This window comes from Macrobrachium rosenbergii, chromosome 41 (assembly GCF_040412425.1).
Source record: "Macrobrachium rosenbergii isolate ZJJX-2024 chromosome 41, ASM4041242v1, whole genome shotgun sequence".
Taxonomy (NCBI): domain Eukaryota; kingdom Metazoa; phylum Arthropoda; class Malacostraca; order Decapoda; family Palaemonidae; genus Macrobrachium; species Macrobrachium rosenbergii.
Window position 1 is genome coordinate 24,852,091 of NC_089781.1, and position 15,717 is coordinate 24,867,807.

At 37.7% G+C, this 15,717-nt stretch overlaps 1 protein-coding gene and 1 non-coding gene across 5 annotated transcripts in view; one reads left to right on the top strand and one right to left on the bottom strand.

Annotated features, from left to right (window-relative positions):
• melt (melted) overlaps positions 1 to 15,717 on the top strand; it is a 59,678-nt gene that overhangs the window by 7,133 nt on the left and 36,828 nt on the right. For 2 of the 4 annotated variants that reach the window (XM_067084182.1, XM_067084185.1), the window contains exons 1-6: positions 8,396 to 8,501; positions 12,244 to 12,340; positions 12,926 to 13,086; positions 13,567 to 13,711; positions 14,940 to 15,114; positions 15,371 to 15,534. In XM_067084182.1, the coding sequence (XP_066940283.1) occupies positions 12,293 to 12,340; positions 12,926 to 13,086; positions 13,567 to 13,711; positions 14,940 to 15,114; positions 15,371 to 15,534 (693 nt within the window). In that variant the 5' untranslated portion in view covers positions 8,396 to 8,501; positions 12,244 to 12,292. Of the gene's footprint in view, positions 1 to 8,395; positions 8,653 to 12,243; positions 12,341 to 12,925; positions 13,087 to 13,566; positions 13,712 to 14,939; positions 15,115 to 15,370; positions 15,535 to 15,717 lie in introns of those variants that run through there. The other 2 variants (XM_067084183.1, XM_067084184.1) reach the window with 2 other exon arrangements.
• Positions 917 to 1,006, bottom strand: TRNAY-GUA (transfer RNA tyrosine (anticodon GUA)). The gene is given in 2 exon segments: positions 917 to 952; positions 970 to 1,006. It is a non-coding gene; the product is annotated as a tRNA-Tyr (tRNA).

The following is a 15,717-nucleotide window of genomic DNA, read 5'->3' on the forward strand; positions in this document are numbered from 1 at the left end:
ATAAGGTCTAGACAGTTTACCGAGCGGTGAGCCGATAATAATTATAAAGATGTTAATAATTATACTAAAACAGGATGAATAATACTCAGCAGATGAAATCGATTTCTTAGAAGAAGCAGATGAAGAAATAAAGATCCACTTTTATGAAATAACACAAGTGACCAACGTAATGAACAAGATATGATGATCTTATGGCATGTAGGTGGGCTTCAAATGGTTAGCCCGATTTGCTTTCCTGAAATTTAGGCTGTCAAGCAAGCACTGAGGTCGTTATGGCCACTCGCCATCCCGTCCTTTCGATTGCATCATTCTTAATCCGTCATCGAATTTTGTGCTACCATATTTACCAACCATTATCCACCCTCTCCTAACAATTGATTCATAGTGCAACTGCTTTGAGGTTTTCCTCCTGTTACACCTTTCAAACCTTTTACTGCCAGTTTCCGTTTCAGCGCTGAATGACCTCATAGGTCCCAGTGCTTGGCCTTTGGCCGAAATTCGGTATTCAGTTCAATTCATACGACCATTATCCTCCAACTTCGCAAAGTCACCAACTCCCTTACTCTCTACTCTCATCGCTTTTTACAGTTTTGGTTTGAATTGCCTTGGGTGAAGTACATTTAAATTTAAATCTTGAACTCAACTGTAATCTCCATTTAATGCCTCAAAAGGAAAAGTTCAAAATAAACGCAACATCGATGTTTACGTTTCCGTATTCTGAACATTTCGCACTTTCCCGCTAGCGAAATGTTGCTTGTAGACAATTGCCTACGATCAGAAGTAAATCGATATGAGATAACACAATCCTCTCGTGACTAATGCAAGTTTATTCTCACCTTGAAACTCCTGTGAACCTTAATTAATTATATTACTCGCCGGAATTCATAACGCTACTCGGACGTATTTGAAAAACGTATCCTTCGAACCGGATTCGAACCAGTGACCTATGGATGTCTGTTACGGAACCAACTACAGTCCACCGCTCTACCAACTGAGCTATCGAAGGCCATGTGCGGAGGGCCCGAGCAATAAAATCTGTTGCAGACAACATTTACCTTAGCGGATAATAATTAGATTGTTATCGAGAGAGCTCCCCTTACAGTACCATTCTAAGTCCCGTGCATTACTGCATAGACGTATCATGGAATACTTTTTATTTGGAAATGATAACACAAGTCGGTGTGCCCCTGCAATGGAAGCAGTCCTGTGGGGGGAGGGGGTGGCGTTTGGTTAATTTTTTAAAGAAATCGAACACTATATTTGTTAAAAATATGAGATATACCGGAAAATGTGTACTGTTTCGTCAGTGTACATATTATATAACCCTCCCCGAGCCCCAACGAAAACCGACAGCTTCAAATCCCTTGAATTAATAATGTGGATAAACTGAATTCGTTTCGAACGCAATGACAGAAACTTATGTTGTTACAATGCAGAGAAAAAACCAGTGAGTAATTTTCTATACAAATATTAATAAAAGACAGTAATTTAACGGCAGTCACATAAGTAAGGTCATCCATATACTGAAGACTCCTACCGTGATGTTGCAAGCGGTATTAGCAGAGTTTCCCAACCTTTTTTGGCTGTGACCCTAAATACAGTCTTAACCTGGACCAGGGACCGTAAACGTGTGAACATGTAGTAATAAACCCAACCCATTTACACGAAAGCTAATCGTATTATGGGCAGCGCATGAGAAAACACTGAAAGACAATTATAAAATATATATATATATATAAGAAGCACCTTATTTTGAAAACGCACATGGGCCCTCCAGAGAAGGAATTATCTCTGTGGAGGGCTGTACATAAAACCAAACAAAGTGAAAGTGAGTATGGGTGTTGCCCCAGTGCTTTGCATGTATGCCTAAAATCTATAAATCGGTCAATCAAGCATGAGTATGGGTGCCTTGTTAGCGCGCCTGTTTTGAAAGTGTGTGTCCAGGAGAATCTTCACACTGTCCTACTGAAGTAAATCAGCTTCATATCAAATTTAAAAAGTCACCAGCTGTGAATTATTATCAATTTTTAAAACCCCGGGCGACTCTCAGAAAAGGCCTCACGACCATGGAGTTGGGAACCACTGTCTTAGAGAATGATGCCGTAGGAAATACACCTATTAATCTAGGATTGTGGACCCTATTCGAAAAATTCCCCCCTCCCCCATCCTTCCCAATGGCAAATGAGCCCATTCTCGTCAGGCCTGTGGCAATCACTCTTTCACTTCTGTAGACTTCTGGAAAAATAAAACGGTAGCATCCTCGCTGCTATATTTGGTGTGAACGTCATCTTAATGTCTATTGATTTGGAGCAGAAGAAACGAAATTTAATATATGAGATTTGATTTGCTTATAGGGAAAGAGAGTGATTATGTGTGGGGGTAACTGAAACGTGTAGAATTTTTTTAGGGGAGGGGGGAGTGAGGGGGCGGCGCATCAATTGCAGTGTGTAGAATTTTTTTGGGGGGGAGGGAGGGGGTGGCGCAGCATTTGCAGTGTCAGGAGAACTGTGAGGATGGGTGAAAGAATACAAATGTATCAGTATGAGAATGTATAAGATCAAGTGTGGCAAGAAAAAGTTGCCATAGGATGTGTATGTGGTCCAGGAGTAAAAAATAAGAGAATGTTTATTATTTTTTTTTTATAGAAAGTCTGTCTCTACATGGTTGGGCATGGAGATTATGAACTGGTGACAGTGCTAGGTGATTTAAATGCAAAGGTAGGTGAGTGCAAGAGATGGTTATGTTAATGGGAAAGAAGTTCTTGGATTAAATGAGATAGGAGAAAATTCTTTTGTAAGTGTGTCTTGGTAGGAGTCTTGATTGTTTGCAGTAGATTGCTTCCAACAAAGAACACTATTTATAACTATGCTAGGGAAGGAGAAACGTGGATTGAAGGACAAGTTGATGAATAAGATTGTGAAAAAAGTGACTGGAGGTATATCTGATCATTAGGTGGTTGCAGCAAAAGATATAGTTCCAAGGGAGGTGGGAGGGGTGAAAATATGGCTGTAAATGTAGTGAGTGAGTGAGTTTGATAATGAGGAATCAAGATGAGAATACAAGAACAATACTGACGGACGAGGAAGGTAAGGGTGTTTGAAAAATTTCATGATGGGCCCCCCAGGACAACGGAGCGTTCGGCGAAGTTGATGGAGTGCAAGTGATAATAGTGTGATTGACTGACCAGGATTTGTAAGGTTTCTCTAGTTGACAGAAAAATTCCGAAGGTAAAGGGGATAGAAACAACTAAGAATTTTAGGGCATAACATTATTTAGTACTTTCGGAAAAAGTTAAGTATATCTTAGTTTAACCAGACCACTGAGCTGATTAACAGCTCTCCTAGGGCTGGAAATGTATAAGATTTTAATGGATAACATAAAACAGATGACATAAAGAAGGATATGGGAAGAAGAGCTTGAGATTAGACAAGGAATAGGTTGGGTGCATCGAAGTTTTGTTACGATTTACTTAAGAAGATTGAAAGTAAAGGAAAAAAGCAGTATACAGCATACATGGACGGTGATGGACCTCGAAAGAACTTAAACAAAATCAACAGAGGTAATGTGGAGAGTGCTGAGGTTGCATGGTAAGAACATAGATTGATGAAAGTGATTACAAGGTTTTATAATGTATGGTACAGAGTATAGATTTAAGAGTGATTAGAAGCTTTCATGATGGGAGCAAAGAATGGGGGAATATGAAGGCGGAAGAATGACTGGTTTGATGTAAAAGTGGAACTGAGGTAAGGATGTGTGGTCTCCACGGGTGTTCAGTATCTCTGTGGATGGAGTGATGTGTGAAGTCAGAGAAAGGACAGTAGGTGGGTGTAAAGCTTGTGTATTAGAAAATTAATTGTGAATAAATGGAGGAATGGTTGCTGTTTACAGACGTTTCAGTACTGCATGGGAATACTGAAGAGAAACTACATAAACTAGTGGAGGACTTTCAAGGTGTTTGCAAGAGGAGCAAGTTGTGGGTAGATGTGAGCAAGCTGTCACAGCGGTCACTGGAACCAAGGAAGATGAAGCAATTAATTTTAGTATGGGCGGTGGAAGAATGGAAACGGCTGAACCACCTAAGTATTAGGGAACAAATATCACGGGTGATGGTAAGAAGAAAGAAACGGGGAATCACAGTATAGGAGAAGAAAAACAGGCAGCAGCATTTGTGCAGTAGATTTGAAAGAAACTTAGTGTATATCCTCACGCCAGAGTGGCATTATACGAAGAGATTACTTAGTCAGCTTTCCTTTATGGAAGTGAAGTGTGCATGTTGAATATAGAAGAATGGAAAAATGTTGAGGCTGTTGAAATTAAACCTACGTAGTACATGTGGCATAAGAACTGAAAGAGTGAGATATGTGGAGATACTTAGAAAGGGTAAAAAGGTTATCAAAAGTGTGAGGTGGTTTGGTCGTATGGAAAGAATGGATGACGATATGTGGGTGAATACGAGTGTAATGTGTATTTGGGATGTTAGGAGGAAAGGCAGACACGGAGAACGTTGGGTAGCAGAAGGATTCCAAGAGGTGTTAGGAAGTAGGGACCTCAGTATACTGCATAGGATCCGAGCGTACTCAAGGTAAGGGGTGGATGGTGCAGTGTTACGTCAGCGGATCGACACGCTGCTGGTGAGCCCTTAGCTCAGATGTATGACGTTGACGTAGGAAGTTTTCTAAACGCTGGTTCATCCACACTTCAAATTTTAAAGAATGAACGTGGAAGTGACCTTTGTGTCGTTTTTTTCTGATAGTACTACCTTTTAGGAAAACGAATTAACGCTGCCAATTAAAAAAAAATTTTGCCTGCAATATCCATAAAACAACTTGCAAATATCCCCTGATCTTTGCGGATACTGGTAAGTTATGGATATTGCAAGCAATGTTTTTTTTTATGGAGGAATCACTCTTAAGGTTGCTTCTGTCACAGTGTTCCAGCAATGAAGTTTCCTGAATTTCCAGAACATTCTAAGTCGGTTCTCAGTGCAATTGTTGTCAATATCCACAAAATAAATAAGAGGGAACTTTGTTATCAACGGACTCCATAACAGTTCACAATAAGAGGAGTTTTTACTTGTTTGTCAGTGGAATTTTTTATATTTTATAATCTTTCTTCTTCGTCGAAGAATCTTTATATAGGCCTAGTTTGGATTTTCTTAACGCCTTCAAAACCTCCGGTTCTTACTCTCGTCATAAAGCTCACTACCCAAGCCCCTTTTTAACATTCTTTATACAATTACGGTTTAGGCACTGTTTAAGTTGTTATTATAATAAATAAAAGTACCGTCGATTTCCGCTTTCCTTCACCAGCGGAGATTGTACAAGTCACGAGTAACCACTGAGGTAATAATCAACTACTTTGCTTCGCAAGTGGTCATGTTCATTTAGCAGAAATCAGCTCGGCCAGCGAACCGCGAAGCACACTTGTGCGTTGTGCTATACGACGATTTATCACGTAAAAAGGTAACATCGACAGGGAATCGTAATAATAAACTATATATATAAATGTGTGTGTGTGGGAAGTTTGATCATACATTAAATGATACGAACAAAATCTCGGGGACACCCCAGCTATAATAATGTCAAACAAGTATCATTCAGTCGCCTGTCAGGGACTTAGATTAATAACATTTCCATTCTCAGTGACTTTCTTCAACTGTGTTTTATCAACTAAAACAACTCGAACCCATTCATTGACAAAGAGCGAATGAGCATCGTAACTGTAACACGCAAAAGCCAGACTGGCGTATAGAAGGCGTTGTAAACACAAGTCACGTGACAAAACCCAAGTTGGCGAATTCCCTCTATAGTCTCTTACGACTATAGATTAGAATTCTCAAACTTTGTTTATATTAGTAGATATTAGGGTTGAATGGTAGTTTGGGATCAGACATGCGAATTTAATAACTCATATTTTCGCGAGATATTTTAATTCACTCAGAAGCATCGCCAACTAATGTCTAATGACAGTACTGCTGATTTCTACAGGACCATTATTTTACATTTGGGTAGTCAGGTTATCAGAAAGATGATTATCTTCTGCCCAAACACAGAGTAAGAGCCCGTGCTGGGATAGGCTAATGACTAGGTCTTATAAATTTACCGATCTGTTCACATATAACTAGATATTTTAACCACTAGCAACAGCGGTAATAAGTAACATCATGATAGTCTTTTTTTTTTATGGTTACCAAAAGGAAAACACCAATGTTTATATTATTATTATTGTAAGGTCCTCTTTTGTGGTCAAGCCTTGGTAAGTAGGTAATATAAAATTGTCTTCTTAACCCGCAACACTTCTTTATTTTCCGTATTTAATTTTGGATCTCCTTGTCTTTCGTTTGGTCAATTAATCTTGCCCGTTTTACACGTTAGTTGTAGTTTATAATATTCTTAAACAACTTTCTCCCTTATTGCCTAACAGTTTTTGAAAAGTTTTGCTTACACTTTTTGTAAAACCTCGGATTTCTCACGTATTTCCTTTTTGGTGTGGGTTCCGTGTGCTCAAATGGCAGTCTTCAGTAATCTCTAACCTTCGTGGACAAAGGTGTTAATGTCTGCCAGACTCATTTATGTCCGGATTTCCTTTCTTGTAGAAGTGTTTTCCCCGTTCTCAGCAGGGAAATTTATTTCGCTAAATATCTGCTAAAGATGAGGTATTTATACACTCATCTGGAGTTCATACCTTAAATTCTCGATCGTGTGTTTTGCTTCTATCTGCAGTCAGCCGCGGAGCTTTGCACCGACTGGTCAGTTGTGTTGGATTCAGGAGTCCTGATAATATTAAAGCTGCGCATATTCGTACTTTTCTAAAGAGCAAAACTTCCTGAAAATGTATGGCTTCAGTTTTGCAGTAGCCACCCAAACAAGGTGTTTCTTGGCGGATAAAACAAAAGGTTTCTGTAGCCAGTAAAACAAATGCCTTGAGTGTCACCAGTACAAAGCCAGCAAAGTATAAGATATTCAGTTGCTAAAAAAAAGAGAGGTTTTCTTCGATTATAGAAATAAATCAGAACAAAAGCAACTTTTTCATGGCTTGGGAAAATCAAACGCCCTCCGTAACCAGAAAATCAAACGCCTTTCGTGGCCATCATTAAAGTAAATGGGTCTACCTAACTTTCTTGCAGTTTTTTGAAGTGGTAATATGTATGATTATTCTGTTTTCCTCTCGTCTCAGGTTTTTTACGAACAAGAACCCGTGCTGCTATTGTGTCGGCTCAGTCTGTCAAGAGGCCTAATCTCTCAGCAAATATCCAGTCTGCTTAGCATTAATTTTAAATAAAAATAAAATATATTCACGGATTATGGATTAAACTTTTTTGCTGTTGAGAAACTAATGCAGCATTGACATTTGAAATTGAATATCACAAATAGCACAACGACAGAACTGAAATAGAAAAAATACACGTAAAAGAGTTGAGCGTAAAACTCGGGTAATGAGCAGGTTAAGCCCTCACGATGAAATTGTAAGACTAAAAGTTTGTGATTTTGCTCTTTTCAAATGAACTTGTTCTTCGTGGAGTTATTCTCATATATTTTAAAAATCTTAACGCCTTTCACCAAGCACACTCGAACTTATAAGTAATGCAGAATTGACAAATGTCTAAAATTTGTTCATAATAAATTGAGCGTACGGATAACTGCACACTTGCTAGCAACAAAAACACAAAGTACTATATAAGGGCATCGTAGCAAAATGAATAAATAATTATTTAGGAATTTAGCTTCAGTGCTCAGATCGACACATGGAAATGGTTATATTTGACGGGCTGACGGGAAAGCCAAAAATAAACGACACCAACTGAATTGTGCTGACAAAACTTTCCGTAGTTGAAATACTGTAATGCGACTGGCTCCCTCGTCGCTTGAGGCGAGTCGTTATAAAAACAGCACTGCCTCAAGCTAATTGTTCTGACTGGAAGCAAGGTGAGCCAGTGATATAACAGCTCGCGGCGAAACTGCGTAGCAAGAATCATTATAATGTGAAAACCAGTCATAGCGAGTCCTTAAAAAAATAAGGAAAATACTGGATGTTACAGAGAGGTTTGATAATGAATTTGTTACTGGCTCAGAAAATTCATCCATAAAAAATATGTTAGAGATGTGTAATTAATGGACAGTTGTAAAATGAAATGAAACGCCCACGGATTTTTAAACAAAACGCCTTTTCTTCCCCGTACCTTTTCTTTTCTTTTTAATACTCAGTTTGACCATATGGGGTGTGTCCAAACCACAGGTCACTGGGGCCCGCTCAACAGGTGCGGAAATCAGAAGTCAAACGAATGTCATACGCTTATTTGAATTCTGTAAAATACAAGATAATTCTTAAACTTGAGAGACAAATTATATGTAATGTATTTACCTAAATTTACTGAATGCTTATTACTATTTTTCTTTGTAAATTTTGCCTTTGGTAATTTTCTCCAACATCTCGCTTGAAGTTTGTTGACAATATGGCAGAGTTTAGTAGTTAAGTGACAGTGTCGCTCGTAGACACTACGAGTAAGTGACAAATTTCCGCCAGGAATGTTTTGTACCGTCCTTTTTGTTGTTGTGTGGCATAGCTAATTTAATTTTCGAGCATTCGGAGAAATAATACTTTGAAATTACGAATTTTAACATGGGAGTTTCCAGTGTGAAATGCAAAGCAATGGTAAGTTAATTCTCTCCGGGTCGAGTCGTTGAACTGAACCCGAAACGATTAGGTCAGTTTCGCCTGTTTTTCGTAGCAGGCGAGCTTTGGTGAGGCTTCCGACCCTTTCAAAGGTTTATTTAAGATATGCTTTGTATTCGCCAACCTTCGGGATAAGGTAATTATCCTTGCGTAGCTCTTGTTTAGAGTAGCTTGCTCCCCGTGCAAAATTAGCCATTTTTGACATAGCTTGCACCAAACGGACCACAAGCAGCCCTTTTTTAGCAGTAAAGTAACAAGACTGTGTTAGTTTCTGACATAATTAGCTTAAATTTATACAGATATCACGGTATTCATGTAAAGTTCTGCAGGAGGCAGTTTTGCCTAATGTTTCAGCGCTGCATAGGTTAGGGTACCCTAAAGTTAGTCTTTTGGACTGAAATTGCCATTAACCTAAATGCAGGCTATTGGCATGTAAGTTATTCGAAATCACTAGGGTGGGTAGTATGCCGAGTAGAGAGACGGCTATTAGGTGTTACTTCGCCCCCCGGCCAGGTTAGGGCACACCACCCTAAGTTAGGTTAGGAAGGTAAGGTGTGGTTAGGTCAGGACACAGTGTTCTAGGAAATGTTCAGGATCTCTCACGCCTACCCCTGTCTCCCTATTTTGCATCCGCTCTGCTTGGGCTATTGTTAACCTGATGTGTTATTAAAATACAGACATATAGGAAGCCCAGATACTACTGATTCAGTAGTAGTAAAATGCAGGGTAATATGACATTAGATGCAGTGTACTGCCCGATAGGGTTGACATTGTTTCTGGTTCTCTTACGAGATGAAATGGGAAGAAATGACTGAAATAGATTAAAGTGGATTGAGATGTAGGTGTCCAAGAAATACTGACCTGTCATTATGGGATATTTGGTAATACCTTGATAGAGTAATATCTCACCAATAATGAAATAACAATAATTATCAAATGATATTGACATTAGTGTTTTTTTCTTTGTGTCAGCCTGTTGACAAGTGAGTCTTTTACAGTTTAGTATGAAGGCTTTGTCATTTTTCCAGTTCCCAATTTCATACTTCTGCCCTGATAAACATTGTAAATGCCTTAGTAAGTGATTGCCTAACTTCTGAAAGTAGTAAGTACATGCTCAAGGAAATTGTGCCTGTGTGATCGGTTCTTGTCTGACACAATGATTAACCGTTGGTTAGCTAGGCTAGTCAGAGTTATGAAGGGGATATTTCTAGACTGCTTACAATTACTTCCAAAACTTTTAGTAATGAAAGCATTTGTTTATTAAGTTAACAAATCTTAAAAAGTGTCAGCACTCAGCTTTATTAGTTTACATATTAGTTTTTATTGTCTACTCCAATTCCTTTCATGCTTGACTGAAATATATATATACTGGATGTGAAAAATTTGGAATGTTGAAAATGAGCAGAAATTTGTCACTGTTAGTGAACTACAGAGCGAGGCAAGTATGATATGTGAAAATTGCCAGGTAGGCTTAATGGTGATTTGCCAGTCTCATTTACTTAGTTTGGCAGTCATATCTGAACAACCATACACAATGGTTCAAATTTCAGATCACGTAAGTTCAAGTCCCCCTGATCAGGTAAGATGCCGCATCTAGGTTAGGTACGGTTTGGATGTAACCTTTTAATTACTAGGGCACATTTTGATTTTGTTATGATACTGTAATGTCAAAGGCTACTAATTTATATATTTGTAAATTACACTGTCAGAGGTGTTAAGTGCAACTGTAAAAATAAACATTGTAAGTAGTATAAGGGTGGCAGTACCTAAAGTACATTAGGTTTATTTGCCCGTGTTACATAATTATTAAAGAAGTAGGATTTTTATTTTGCATATTTGTGTTATCTGAAATATTTAAAATACATGTGAATTGGTTCCATTTCATATTTATACTACCGGTCTGCTTTCTAATGTTTCGTAGGCTGTGATACATCTTTCCTTCCTAGCAAGGTAGTGAACCTTTGTAGGAATAGGGATATAAGAACTGAATCTGTTTTGGGCTAGAGAGAAAGTCATATATTTTTAAATACCTCATGAACTGTGAAGTCTCACCACAAGGCTGCTTGTATAGCAGCAGATTCCGTTATTTTCCTTGTTCGGAAGCATTCTTTAACCATCTGTTAATTTAGATTCAGGTTGTCAGTGCAACACCAAACTGTACTATTCGTTTGGGTTGGTGGTGGTACGTTATTGATAGTGTTTATGAGGGTATGGTATTCACAGTGCTATTTTTATGTTGTTTTAATCTGATATGGCTTGCCAGTGCCTGGATAAGTCAGTTAGAACATTTTCAGTTTCAAATATGTGACAGCTTATTGGTACTTATTATCTTGACAGAGTATGGAACTGAGGCTTTCAAGATTATCTTGACAGAGTATGGAATTGAGGCTTTCAAGATTTATTTTATTCATGTGATGGGGATGTAGTGGTACAAAGTGACTTACATATGCTTTCCAATTTTATTTCCTTTACCATGCAATCTTTGAGAAAGAGTACCTCATGTTATAGGAAATGTTTACTGTGGAAATGAGGTATATCCGATTGTCCTTCAGTCGCACCACGTTCAAAAAAGTAAATAAGGTGAAAGGTCCTGGTTTGTTATTTAAAGGGTGAAACTCCTTTGAGAAATATACCCAAACAAATATTGACCAAATAACCTACTTAAAGTATGTATTGAGCATTCCAAAAGGTCAGTCTTAAACAGCATTTCCCGGTGAAGTGAAAGGACCAGGAGTATTGAAAATTGATGTAGCTTATTTTTATTTTCATAATGAACAGAAATTAAAAATGCATCATTCGTTTTCTTGAGCACAGTTTGATAATTATGTGGACATTTTAGCAATGCTGTACCTTTGAATTGTCTTTCCAGTGAAATACAAAGTTAGGTCTTACAGAAAGGTTTCTTGTAGCTTTCTGAAAAAGATCAAGCATTCAGTGTATTTTCTGGCAGAACTTTACTAGGTCTAGGTGTATTCTTGCTTTTGATTAAGCACTTAATTTGTGGAGTTCATTCTGGGTAGAATTTCTCATAACCAGTGATTGGTTCGCTGAGCTCTCCTTTGTTGGTGGTCATTCGTGATGTGATGTACCATATTTGCTTCAGCTGTGGAGTGTCTTGTATCTGTTCTGTTAGTTTGAGAACTTTAAAATTAGTACTGTATTTGTAAGGAAGTGCCACTGTTTGAAAGGACTCGTTGTGACACTGTATTAGGTTTCATTTAAAAAATGCAGTATGAACTCTCCTAAAATTAGCGTAGATTATTTGTGGCCACACAGTTTAAAATTTTCCAAACCTCTCTGTCAGTTGCTTATATTTTTACTGTGAATAAGTTCCATGACCTTGAGAAGAGGCTAAGAAGAGATCAGGGTTTTTAGGAATGTGATATGCTTATTGTTTAGTGTAAATTAACTGTTGTTGGTAAGTAGTTGAGCTGCAAATAAAACACTGAAAACAAGAACAGTAGGGTAGTGCCACCATTATATTGTATCTTGAATTTGATTTTTAATCTTTAAGGTCAGTTTTTTGAAGTTCAGTTTTTATTGGCCTATAAAAATATTTTTTTTTTTCAGGATGAGGATTCTGAAACAAACAAATAGTTGACATGCAGCTAGCTTCAAAATGCACGAACTCTTTACGCAAGTCCTCTCCCATAAGGACCTTTCAAAGGTTGGTCAATATTTTTCATACAGTTCATAACTCTGTTGTTGATTCAGTGTTATTTAATTATGAAAACTTAGTTTTGTAAGCATTGTATCTCATTAAGAATTTAAAGAGATTAAGAAACATGGATAATGATTGTCATGTGATGTACTGTAATAGGCCTTTTTCTATATTGAGAGTCATATCTATTAATTGTTTTCGGGTTGTGCCATTAATGAGATAAATAATTGTTAATGAATTAGCCTAGTTGCTTTTAAGCAGAGAGAAGAATCTACTCTAGCACTTAGAGGGATTATTTATATTTATACTGTAATATGTGCATAGATTTAATAGCTTTGCAATACAGTAACATGGTTCAGAAACATTGATTCCTGTGATTTTATTAAATTAGTCATTTTAAAAAAATTTTTGGCAGCTCTTTATTTTCCTTTAAGCAGTTGAGCCTGATTTTTGCAAAAATACATGTGATGGTGTCCTTAGAACAAAAGATAATTTGTTATATCTTATAGAGATAACAAGGTATATTCTTTGTACTTTTATATAAGTTGTCCTCATTTCACTCTGTAACCCTTCTGATTTTCTCTTTATTAGGCTGGTGACTTGTTTAATGTACCTGACCATGTGATTGTCAATGACCTTACGGATGTTATTAATAAGATTCGGGACATTGCGTCCCTACCAGAGTATACCCGAAACGACAATGATCAGAGTGTGGTTGAGATTTGTATCACGCGGGTCACCTCTGCCATCAGGTTGGTGGTTTTTAATGCACATTTTATATTTGACCATGAACTCGTTTTTTACACTGTATCAGTTCAGACATTTCCCCCCCCCCTAAATTAAGACATTTCAGTTGTATAGTTGATATTGCTTGTGGGTGCTGTTGTAGTTCAATGATTATCATGTATTGATGTGAATTTTAATCCATAATTTTTTGCAAGTTTTCTATTGGTGTTTTTGAGGGTAGCCAATTAAGTAAGAAACTTCAAATCACTGATAGCTGTTGGTTACCTGCTCATGTGAGATGGTACCATTATTTAAATGTAGCTAAACATCTTTGAACTGAAAATTTCTTTTTTGTTAGATTGTTGCTGTCTATGTTAATTACGGAGTGAACTTTGCCACGGTTTTTTGGATAGTTTGTGAATATTAAAACTGATAATTTGAGAAAATGCGTAATCTATTTAAAGGTTGTATAAAAGTGGTGTGTGAATTTACTTTCTCTATTTCAGGGAGACTGGAAGTATTGAGCAACATGCAGAAGCTTTGGTGGCCTTACTCCAGACTTGCCTTAATCACAACCTCCGTCCCTCTACCCGTGACAGCGATCCGCCACATGCGAAGATTGCCTCTGATGTTGTGTCCTGTATATTCCTGGTGAGTGTTATGAAGTGCTTGTTTATGCTACAAGAATTCATATTCTTGATCTGTGAGTAGCTATTGATGGAAAGTCCCTTCTTTGGATGTTTGTTGTGAATATGAATGTATTCGGGAGAAGTGGATGGTTCTTGCTAGACAAGCCTGCTGCAACCACCCCGCATGGTTCCTAATGCTGAAGGAAGAGAGTGCTTAATTACTTGTCCACCTATCACTGTTTGACTGTCATGTACTGAACACTCTTGCATAAAAGGATCTGTGTTTTATACCAAGGAAAAATACAAACTACTAAAAAAATTTGATAATTATAAGTGCCCTCTGATAGTCAGTGTACCAGTTTTTAGTAAGGTGTTTAAGTTTAATATTGTTATTCATGTTACTGCTTCAGCTTTGCAGGTCTCTTCATTTATAAAGTCATTACAAAACTTTAATTTTATTAGATAAAGTCTAAATAGTATTACGTACTCTTTTTGTAAGAGCAAGCTTTTCAAGCCAGTCATATAAGAGCTTAGAATTTTAGCTTAGAAGTCTGGTTGAACTGCTGTTATAGCTAATTAACTGTATGATATTTTTAGTTGAACTTGTCATATTTAGTAGTTAATGGTGGTGATCCTTATACAGTATACTGATTATAGTATGAGTAAGTATGTACAGGCAGTCCCCGGTTAACGGCGGGCTTGGTTAACAGCGATCTGGTTTTATGGCGGCGTTCAGCGACGAAAATCAGCAATTTTCGGCGCAGAAAATCGCTGATTTCTGCTTATCGGCGCAGATAATTGGGTATTGGCGCCGATACATACCAAACAGAGGTGCTGATAACCGAAAATCGGCGCTTTTCGACGTCGATAACCCCCGAAAATCGCCGAAAAAGCTTCAAAAATTGCCATTTTCGGTTAGTGGCGATTTTCGGTTATCATCACCCCCTGAGAGACGGAACCCCGCCGATAACCGGGGACTGCCTGTACCATGTCATAATGTAATTTATAATGATTGAGTCTCATTTTCATGCACGGTGGCATTAGCCATTTACAAGTACAAAGGATAGAAAATACATTGTAAGTTACTGACAAATTAGTTAATGTGCATTTAGAACATCACTGAACTCTCATATTTTGTAGGTTATATTGTAATAGCACGGATATATTTTTTTTATTTCTAATATATTTGATTAACATGTAGATGTTGGACTTTGTGGATAGACATTATGAAGTTAATAATATCTCCACAGAACTACCATAAACGAGAGGTGATGGCCTTGGCCTTGCCTGTTGCTGTGAAGTTCCTCCATAAAGGGAATAGGGAGTTGAGTAGGAACATGAGCTCCTATCTGTCGCTGGCAGCTATTGAGGCAGCTGACCTTCTGGCAATGCACATTCAGCCAATCATTGATTCAGTTATATCAGGTGAGTGACAAGTCTTTGAAGGTGGAGACGTTTCTGCAAACGTACGCATGTCAGTGGTAGGTTGTAGATGGAAACATTGCATAATAACACGATAAATTGCTACTTGTTTCTGTCCCTTGTTTTATAATTTTTTCCAGAAAATTAAAACAAAGAAGTGTACTTCAGTTGACCATATCGAGACCAAATGTCAAAAATGGACATAACACCATCTTGCATACTGCGCAGGAATATCTACTAACTGCTGTTTTACTTTCAGGGAACTATTCTTTGTCTCGTGTGTTGCCTCAGATTTATGCTGTGAAAAAGGAACCTATCCATGACCACGTGATGACCCTTGTGTCCCTCTTACCGCAATGTGATACGAATGAGAAACTTGGCCTCCTCATGCTTTTCTCTCTGGTGGCAAAGAACAGACCTGTGGTAAGATGACAGTCGCAAACTTTTACCGATTACTTTAATACCTGGTTTGTTCTTCTATTCATGTGTGTCTGTGTATTTAAAGTTTGTATGTTAGTTTGCTGTGGCAGGGGATGAATGCAGTTGCATCAGAAATCATGAATGATTATATTTTGTGTATATGTTTATTGGTTATATGGTAATATA